The 10,832-nt window shown below is 35.6% G+C and overlaps 1 protein-coding gene across 6 annotated transcripts in view; it reads right to left on the bottom strand.

Annotated features, from left to right (window-relative positions):
• The window catches only part of Imp (IGF-II mRNA-binding protein), a 129,883-nt gene that overhangs the window by 52,154 nt on the left and 66,897 nt on the right, over nt 1–10,832 (bottom strand). Inside the window, exon 1 of one of the 6 annotated variants that reach the window (XM_074120712.1) lies at nt 4–1,876. The exons of the other annotated variants lie outside the window; for them this stretch is intronic. Coding sequence (XP_073976813.1) covers nt 4–77 — 74 coding nt within the window. The 5' untranslated portion in view covers nt 78–1,876. Of the gene's footprint in view, nt 1–3; nt 1,877–10,832 lie in introns of those variants that run through there. 6 annotated transcript variants of the gene reach the window in all.

Below are 10,832 nucleotides of genomic sequence, written 5' to 3'. Positions count from 1 at the left end.
TACCTGGCAGAAGATCCATATCCATTGTACTCTTCCGGGGTAGGTGATGATTCTGTTTCCATTGCAGATGGTCGCATACACTCGCGGTTTAAAGTTCTTTAAAATATTTTTTTTTGGGTTTTGTTTTTTATCAGTTTTTATATTATCTTATCGTTATAAAGTTAGTCTTCTTTTATTTTAATAATTGTTCAAAAATAGAAAAGTAAATAATGCTTATTTATATTAATAATAGAATCAGATAAAGTCGAAACAAAACAATACAAAATATCCTCGCTTAAATAACTATTAACACAGCCACCTTTATATAATAATTATAATAAAACAATATTTCTTTTTAATACAACAAAATAAAAGAAAATCAAAAGTTTCCTTTCCCCCACTTTTCCTTTACACTAATATTGTCCTTGTGTCTCTCTCTCACACGAACACACAGTCTCTGCCACGCTAAACGTAATAGCTCTATCTCTTTTTTAATAACACGTTATTTAAGAAAAAAATAATCTCCTTTTATTTTTGGTAACGCTAAAAAACTTTGTAAGAAAATATAAAAGTTCTTAAAAAAATATTCATTAAACAAATATTTAAGCGGTAGGGGATAAAAATGCCGCGACAATCGCGATACTGTTGATAGAAAGAAAATTTTGAACAATTAGTCCTATTTGTGGAGGGGGAAAGGTAACGTGGGATGATGATTATTTTGAAGCTGATGATGGTAATGAGATCCTGGTTGTGGTTTTAAGATATTATTTGAATCTTCTCGGTTATTCAAGAATGTTCAATCGCCACGTCAATGGATTGTTATTGCTTAGCCAATACTAACCAAATTAACTGGTCCGGACTGTGTTGTAACGTTGTCTGTGTGGTTTGGCTTTAGAGGAGATGTTACTTTTCTTAGAAGTGGTTGTGCCACTAGCGATAATAACACTCGCACTAGATTAACCGACTTCAACCAGGTTAAGTGTTAAATAATGGAAAAATGTGCGTGGTGTTAAAAATAGCAATGTTGTTATTTTTAAATAAAAAAAATTGAAACAAAAAAAATGAAAAACTGTGTAATATGTTTAGTGGGAGTATCCTGTGGGTGGAAGTTGATTTCCGGGGGTGATTACTGGTGTGAAAACTGAGAGCACGTACTGAGAAAAATTAGAACACTAACAGCCTTCTTGCCTTCACATAGCTTGTAGATGGACTGAGAACTGGCTAGTCTCACACAAGGCGCGTACTTTAACCCCCACTCTGTTACATACACACACACTGGTAAACCTACCACCACTACCACCGACAGGGCTTGGAGAGGGAGAAAAGAGTGTTATAAGAGATAGAGTGAGAGGGGTGGCCCGGAATGGAGGGGAGGCAAGCTTTTGTAGGAGAGTTGTGAGAAGGTATCCGTCTCGTCTACCACCACCACCACCACCACCACCACCACTTGGCGTCGCTGCTGCACAAGAGTGAGTTGGTGGGGGCTGATTCTCACATAAACACACACATGCACACAGAGAGAGTGGAAGAGAGAGTACAGGCTTGCCAACATAACACCATCAAGAGAGTCAGTAGGGCCGCAGATCTCCCGCCTGTAGTTCGAAAATCACCGCCGGTATTCCACACAACAGCTCTTTCTTCGCTCTCTTGGTGGGGCTGAGGTAACTCCCGCGCGTCCAAACCACACAACCACTTTATCCACAAACTTTTACACACTCATACAAATAACCCCATCCAGACTCGTATCTACTCAAGTAACAGCCGCGTGTTTCTTTACTCTTCCAAGAATTAAGACCTAGTTCCTTCTAGATTCTTTCTTTTTTCTTTTTTTTTTTTTTTTGCTGTAGCATGTTGTTTGTTGCAAGGCTACCTGGGTTAGTTGGTATACACATAGCCCGGCTAGAGAGAGAGACAGAACAGTCCAGTGTATGTTGGTTCTCAACAACAGAAACTTCGCGCGCCTGACCACCTGGCGGCACGAATGGAATTTTATTTTTTTGGTCAAACCGGAACCAAGCTCGTCTTAAAAAAAACAGGATATGCCTGTTACTTTGTCATATTTATATAAAATGAAATGTTATAAAATATAACAAGTTCCACCCATTATATAGAAGAAGATACTGTCTAAGATTCTAAGATTTTTTCCAATGAAATATTTAAAGAAGGATTTTCATGAATCGCATGAAACAATGAACTTAGCAAGGTGGATTCAAGTTGCTGCTCTTGTCACAGGACTTACAGGAAGTCCAAAATAAAAAAACCTAGAGTGAAATTCCGTAATTAAAAATACCCTACAAATGAATAGGTGACACAAAAACAATTAAAGATTCAGCAGTGCTGTCAACAAATACTGAACAGAGCCCGCCGAAATAAGTAATAAAAATAAACTGAACCTCTATTTCCTGTTTTTAAGCCCGCCTTTCTACCAATTCCCGCTCTTCATTCCTAAATCCTCTTAAGTTACCTAAAGTTTCAATTTTCACGAAGTATTCTGTAACCTCATCATCCTTATGAACATAAACTTACATCATCCAAAAAAAGTTGATAGATTATTGCCCATTTCGGTCATAATGATTTATTTATTTCACTGCCAAACTTCCGTCCTGAGGTCATCTTCAGGAGTTACGCTTATGAACAATTAACAACATTTTTCACGTTGTTAACATCACAGTTTCCTGTGTCTTCCTGTGCTGAATGTTTAGGTACTCACCGATGAATTTTGGTATTTAACAATGAACAATTAACTTTTACGTCATTCATTCAAGAAACCTTGAGTTAACCGAGCAATAAGTTCAATCAACAGTTTTATTGGACTTTCAACAATAAAATCTAAACTAATTTTCCACTTTGGGTAGTAAATATTTACTGTATGAAATATTAAAATAGTCTAACAACATATACTGCTGAATATTCAGGTGCAAATAAAGTTATCGGGAGCAGTGAACTAGACTTTGTCCTATGATTAAGCTGAACCCAGTAGAGACTAACCCACAAGTATCTCCAGTAATCTAATTTACATTCGGGTTAGAATTTGAGAAAGAACCTGTAAGTTTTTAATCGAGTGGGATAATTAACTAATATCGCTTAGCCAGAAATTACGATTACCAAAATGTTGGGACCCCAGCGGAAGAACCATTGCTTCCCAATTCTGCTTCAGGTTGATGTGCTTCCGTAACTGCTTTTAATACAAAGTCTATGTGAGTCAAAGATGTGTCCAGGATAAGGAGTTATTCATCGTGCTCGTTGTATTTCCCAACTGACCTAAACGTAACGTGAAGATTCGTTCTAAAAAAAATATTATAATGTGATGCTGTTAACCAGATTAGTTCCTTAAAATTACTAAATAGAACAAAATCTTGGTAAATGAAGGTTTATTACATTATTTAATCGCAAAAGTTTTTTATCCGTCACCAAAACTTCTTCCGTGTATTGTGCTAAAATTTAGACATCATCCTTTTTTTAAGATGAACCGAGAAGAAATGGTCCCACTTACTACGTCATAATCAAGATCTAGGATAAAATAAGTATGGTAAATCTAAAAGCTGAACAACATGTAGCTGGTTTACTTAAAGTCCAGGCTAAATTGAACCCCGTATCCATGAAAAACGATTGCTTTTCCCAAGTGTTCGGTGTCTGTACCCACGGAAACCCTTATTTTTACAAAAATACTGTAATTGCTGCGAACAATTTCCGGTATAGGATTTTTTTTTTGTTCCTGTTTATTAAATTTGGAACTTTGGATGAGAAGGAGCAGAAAGTTAGTCTCGACTCCGTTCATATTCATGAGCTTCAATGAGTCATTTAATGATTACAGCGAACGATATAATCAATCAGCATCTGATGTCGTACTGCTCCTTTTAATAGAAACTAGTCTGGAACTGAGAGTAAACAACTTCTCAAATAGGAACATTTTTAAAGGGCTAGCTAATCCTAAATTTAGGGTTAATCCTAGCAAATCCCCTTAAAAAACAGTCTCCTAACGGGCAGTTTTAATAAAGTAGTAGGGTTATAGGATGGACCTGAACAAATAAGTGGTACGTCAGAGAGTTCTATTTTCTTCAGCCCACCCACAATTTGTAATTGAAAATCTACAAAACATTCATCTCATCCCGGAAAAACAACTTTCCCGAAAAAAAGAAATGCTGGACCAATTAAAATGAGAATTAAAAAAGAAAATCGTTGACGCCATTTTTGATAAAATAGTAAAGAGGGGGAGGAGGGAGAAAAACAACTGATAACTCCATTTAATAAAGTTGACGCCATTATTAGGATTTCAGCCTTAAGCGACAACAGTTTGGTGTGATAGCAGTGACTACAGGAAATATTAACTTAGAGAGAGAGTTTGGTTTTCGAGACATCCTGTTCATTCACAACGCTATGCGCTTAACGCATTTTACTTGCACTTCTTTTTTTTCTCATTTATTTGTGCAACAGTCGGTGCACTGGGCGCTATAAAGTAGCAATGATAACAGTGAATTGGAGGAAGTAAGCTAATGGAGAAGTTACCCCAATAGTAACACCCCAAAATCAATTGGAAACTTTTCTTCTTTCTCGCAAGTGTAGTGCGATATCGTACCGGAAGTGAAGTCGAAAGTCGAACTACACTATCTGTAGATGATGGTCATTGATACAAAAAAAAAAAAAAATCAAAAGATTTTAGTCGAACCATGTTCACTAGAGAGAAGATCCACGAGGCCCACTATCTTTGAAGAAGTCTTTTTTTGGGTTGTCAGAAAGAGTTCTAGAAGAAAGATTTTGAGCTAGAGGATTTGTAGGTTGAAGTGGAGTTTTCTGTATCATTTTTTTTTAGCGTTTTGTATGACTTGGAATGTTAAGGTCTGCTGTCCGTCCAGTCCCCGTTTAGAGATCTATAGAAGAGCATTTGCTTTGGATCGAAGTATTTTAGATTATAGTGATTGAATTCTTTGGTTTGTTTGGTTGAAAAAAAAAAAACCACAGCTCTATTCCATACATCCAGATGATTTTTTTCAAAGCGGAAGTCTAAATTAGTCTTGTGATATCTCGAGATAGTATAGATCTACCGCCTAAGTCTTTTAAGTCGCCGATAGCGTCTAAGTTTCTAATCTTTTGGGTCAAGTATGAGTATATTCGTACTTAAGAAATTTAAAAACAAAAACCAGAGACTAGCCTACAACTACCGGAAGATTACACTTTTCTCCATCTCTTACTGGGTGACCATGATAAGTGCCCAATTTTAGATTTCCCGTTTTTGCAGGAAAAATCCGTTTTGAGTGTCTCTCTCTCTCTCTCTCAAAAAGTTCGAAATCAACGGGAGCTGAATCTTTACAATTAGATTGGACCTCTCCAGGGGGGGGGGGACCTGACTCGAAACTATCTCAATAAAGTACCACTTTACACACTAGCTTTCCCACTTTTTGGAGATTTTTCCATTTTCATTTCATTTTAAAGAATAATTTTCTTTATTTTTTTTTATTTTTTTTTTTCAAAATGGATTATTCAGATATTGAACTCAATTTTTCCAAGGAGGGCACTACTATGACAGGTGGCTAGTTAAGACATACCTCTAAAGAACTAATTGAGTATAATACACTGTTCTACGCCCTACATGCTATAAAGGAGGATTAAATATGATGCTAAATCCAGAGTTCGATGAAAGATCTCTAATCCCTAAAAATCCCTTTAATTGGGATTTTTTTTTTAAAGAAAAAGGCTCCAAAGGTTTGTATACCCTAATTACAATAGTTATAGGCTATAACTAGAGAGACAGGGGAATAGGTATTTTACCCTATTAAATAGCTGTGCAGTATAATGTGCGGTTCTACGCGTTTATCATCATAAAGGCCGCTTTAAATATTAAGGCTAAAATTCCGTATGAATTCGTAGAAAATTAAAGAACCATAAGTGCTAATGGATTTTCCATTTTCCTGAGATTTTTGCGAACATAACTCAGCAATAATTACAATTCTCTTTAAATTTCCAACTGAGATCAAACATTTTTATTTTAAGTTTTTTGATTTTGTGAAAATTCGTTTTGGACGAATTTTGAGGCGTTAATTAAAATATATTCGTAAAGTTTGGGATCTTGAGAATTGTGAGAGAGAACCAAACACGTTTCTGGGGGTTCACACAAAAAGGTTTTCTTCATAGAAAAGTTAATAATAAAAAACATGAAGGAAAAGAAGGAACTGTAGAACAAGATCCTAGATAAAGAAGGAAGAATAATTATTAACTAGTCAAATAGATAAAGAAGATAAGAGCAGAAAGTAGACAGCGATATACAGCCAAGAAACGCATCTTAACTTTTAAATACAATCCTATTTATAGAATAACATTTCTTTTTAAAGCAATTATTACAATCATTTCTGTTTCAAGGACTTTAAAAAGGGTAAGAATCGATAAAAGTGATTTCAATAAAATCGATTTGTTCATTGGAAATTAAATTTCTATCTTAAAAGCCTGTGTTCTGTTTGGAGTTTAATTTCAGAGATTTGTGGGGGGGTGTGACTTCTTAGAAGTAATGTGCGTCTGTTAGTACAAGGCTCAGGATAGGCTAGGAAAGGGATTCAAGAAGGCTGAATGTTGGGGAGACTGTACTAGACACAATTAGTTAGACAAAGGCTGGAATAATCGTCAAGATTCCTGAAAGAAAGATGGGAAGTGATCTGAGATAATAAAGAGACTACAGATTCTTGAATATGTAGCTCTCTGCCTGCCAGTTCCAGCTAAGGTAGGCCAAAATCTCTTAAGATCTGCAGTTGGATCTATCTGTCCAAGAACGATCTCCTCCGATTTCTTAGAAAGTGAAAGTTGAAGATGCTCCTGTTTGTTAGGATGCGACATGAAGAATAAAGCTGGGAAAATGAAGCTAAGCTGTTGGAGTTATTTTGAACGGAATACCCGAAATGCAGCGGTGAAGAAAAAGGATTCATTTCTGCAGAGAAAAAAAACCGATATAGACGGAAAATGTTAATGATTGAAAAGTCACGACAATGGAAATCACTATGAGTTGAGAAAAATCCGGTTTGTTTAAATAAGGAAATAATAGCCAACCAATATTCCTATGAGTAACTTTACTAAAGAAAATTCACCACCAGTTTTCCATCACAAACTAAATAGATTTTTCCTTCCCCCACTTCCATAAAACTGCAATCATAGTTTAGTCATTTTTCATTTCTTTTTGTTTTCCATGTTTGTACAAATTATCTAAGAAGAGATAAGATAATCGATTATTTGCTTAAGGAAAGTACATCCTTAAAGGCCATCTAATCTAACCAGATATCTCAAATAAATCAAACAGAAATTCAATCAAAAGTATATTTCATTTTTACTGTAAAAATTGATTATAATTTAAAGGAAAAAAAAAAAAGAGAAGAATTTAATACGAGGAAATACGACATGAAGTGCACAAGGTGATGGATGCTGCAATTGTGACGTCATGTCACCTCTCTTCACGTCACTGCGTAATAGTTATCTGCGTTTGTGGGACAGTGGTACTTAGTGCGCAAGTACTGAACATAGACTAATTGGCTTACATTCATTGTCTAAACTTATTGCAAGTAACTTTTACTATAATATTGTGAAAATAATTACGAAATACCACTTCTTGGAATAAATTATATTATAGTTTACATATATTAATTGAAGTACTCGTAAATATCTATCTAGTCTAAGGAGAGATCTACCCTCCATATTACACACCTAATTATCTCCATTAATATTCATTTATGATTTCAAAATAACTAATTCAGTAATAAAGACGATTCAAATTCACTCAAGTGCCACATCATACAGCTTTTATCCCGTTGGTCAAAATAACAAAACTAAGAAATCTTCAGTAAATACAGCTAAATGCGCGATTTTAATCGTTTCTAGAAACATTCTTGTAGTTCTAGACTCGTAACTTCTGTTAATCGTCTCTAACTTAGTTAATTTCAAGAGTTAAAAGAAAATTTTTCAAAATATAAATACAATTTTAAGGTTGTTTGAATATGAAAAACGAGAAAAACACAACGTCTATGTTAATGTAAAATTTCTTTCAAAAAAGTAAAAAATTCAAAGAAAGCACCGACTTTAGCTTTTCGTCCGAATAGTAACTGTTCGTCGTTTCCGTTCTAAGTTGGCGCGCATTGTCCAAGACAAGTTGTACATCTGCTTCTTGTAAGACCAATATGAGCTTGTTGAAAACTTCGACATGATAGACATCTTAAGACATACTGGAAATTTGAATTTGCTCCAAAAACGAGGAACCCTTTTAATCAATATCCAGCATGAATCTTGATTAATGGACAACTAAGATCTTATAAGCATAAGTTAGCAGAGTTCCAGGCTTGTGACACTCCAGACAAACTAACAAAGTCATCAACTAAATATCTTTGTACACAAGGGTCGGACACACAACTCTAGAAGAGTTCAATCAATGGATCTTTGTTAGCCCTTTTAGCGGATAAGCAAGATCTTGCCTCAGTTCACTGTCCTCAATTCTTCTGAAACCTTCAGGAATAACAGCTAGAAGATTAATAGCTCTCATTCGATTGTGGGAGAGATAGGCAGAGAGCATAGCCTTTAAAAAATTAGTAGATTATGGAGCCCCGATGTGTAAACAACAGTCTAGGGGAAACCGCCCCAAAATATCTTTACGATTTCTCGGTGCACTTAGTGTGAAAATTCTGCCTAATATTATAAAATGAAGTAGAAATATTGGGTAGTTACCATAACGTAAAATCAACAATACGCACGCTATCCCATTTGGCTTTCATTGATTCTACCAATCTCTGATAATTTAGGAAAAACAGTTTACAGTAAATCTTAAATTGAAAGACGATAATTCATGAATTGCATAAATGCACAATACTGCACCTATTAATTGAGACTTTAGACTCCTTACTAAAGTGTCACTTCATCAATTCTCTACACTACTAAATGACCTACTAACAGTAACTATTAAATTACTTAATTATATGTACATATATATTGTAATTAAGGGCCTTAGCTTTTTTTTCAGTGCACTGCCTCCACTCGTCTTAAGAACTCCTAGAACGGTCTGACCAGAACCTCATGTTTCCTTTTACTTCAAATTCTTTCGAAGTTCCCATACTTTATTTACGATTTTTACGCAGAAAACTAGACAACTGTCATTATTTTATTTATTTATTAATTTTTTTAAAGAGTAAAGCCTACATCGTGGAGCGCTAGAGTAAGCCTTTTCCGGTTAGCCTTTTTGGAAATACTCCAAATAAAGGAATAACTAAATTTTTTCATCTTCTGCACCACAGTAAGTTGAAAATAATTTGATCTGATAACCAAAGTACGTAGTAAAAAAACTAATTCAGTTGTAAGCAAACTGTAAGGACACGTAGACAGCGTTCAAACAGATCTATTGTCAGCCACGTGGAATGAAAATATGTTTTCAGAACAGTTAGTAAAGTTAATTTTTTATTAAACAATATTTTATGAAAGATAGAGGATAGAATATTTACCAGTAATACTATCTATTTATGACGTCATTTGAAATGTTGAAAGATAATGACTTGACTAAGGGAGGAGGGGCGTCGATGAAGTTGAAGTGTTTTCAAAATGGATGCATAAAATTGTTCATAATATAGAAGGTATGAAGAAGCTAATATAATAATATTATTTATAAATGAAATTTATCAAAAATAAATTATGTACTTTATACGTTACGACTAAATCTGCGATTTCAAGATAAATCTCCGGGCGCCAATAATCTCAGATGCTGACGCATCTAAAATAAAATTATTTAAAAAATCTATTGCCTCTACGCGTAAATAAGTTAATCTAAAAAATTGGTAAAAAAAAAAAGTGATCGTTTATTAAATGAACAGATAGCGTTTAAAATTTAACAAATAACAGAGCGGCCATTTTCAAAAAATAGTAAAAAACAAATCAGAAATCTCTCCTCTGGTCAACTGATTTTCCACAAATTGCAATTTATTGCAATGCTTTCTATATCGCTTGATTGTGCACTCTCCCTTTGTCAGGAGAGGTGTCTCTCTACATCTGCCAGGAACACACTAAGATCACTTTCCAAAAGCTCTTTTCGGTTTCAAGGAACTTAAATACGAGTGATTATCGATGACAACTCAATGTAGTAAGTATGCCACGATCACTTTACTTCTACTAACTAGCAGTAAGAGAAAGGAAAAAGTGTTTTCGTATTCGACTCATTGCTTAGTTTTAAGATCAAATATAAAAATAAAATTCTCCGAATTTTCCTGTTTTTCTAAAAATGAAATAAAAGTTCCTCAAGATTGTTTATAGTAGAAGAATGAAAATAAGAAGTATTGTGGAGTGTGAACTAAAAAGAAAATGAAGTGGTGCATGAGGGGGGAGGCCCAAGGGTGAAGACGGAGGAACCGGATAGGGTTAAGGGAGTGGGGGAAGCAAATTGAAGACCGGAAGAAAGAGAGCGCAGCGTAGTGTTTCTGTGAATTAGAGTGGGACAAAGTAAGGTTGGAATTATTAAGATAAGGGGGGCCGCCAGCGGAGTGGGGGCAAAAACCGGCGTTTAGAGAACTCACGCTAACTGCTTGGCTACAAGGGCGGCAAGCGGACCACGTGGTCTCAAACAAACATGGCCATGCCGCGTTCCACTGTGCAGGGAATTTTATAAGTTGGTGTGGTGGCCAGACTGACGCTAGGAGCAACGTTGTCAGGGTAACAGACCACGCCCACCAACTGTATGGCCAGCCACCCTATATTTACCATTGGGAGTAGAGCTTAACTGCAGCCAACTATCTTTCCAATCGTTCTCACACGTTGTGTGCAACGTAGTGTAGAGCTACAGCTTCCCCGTCACCAACAACAGCAAAGACCAACAACCCCTAGCCCTAGCCGGCGCTGCATACATTCCA

The sequence above is a fragment of the Rhodnius prolixus genome, unplaced genomic scaffold, assembly GCF_049639745.1.
Source record: "Rhodnius prolixus isolate KJV_2025 unplaced genomic scaffold, Rpr scaffold_2, whole genome shotgun sequence".
Taxonomy (NCBI): domain Eukaryota; kingdom Metazoa; phylum Arthropoda; class Insecta; order Hemiptera; family Reduviidae; genus Rhodnius; species Rhodnius prolixus.
Note: the sequence above shows the minus strand (reverse complement) of the source record. Positions and strands in the feature narration are given on the sequence as shown.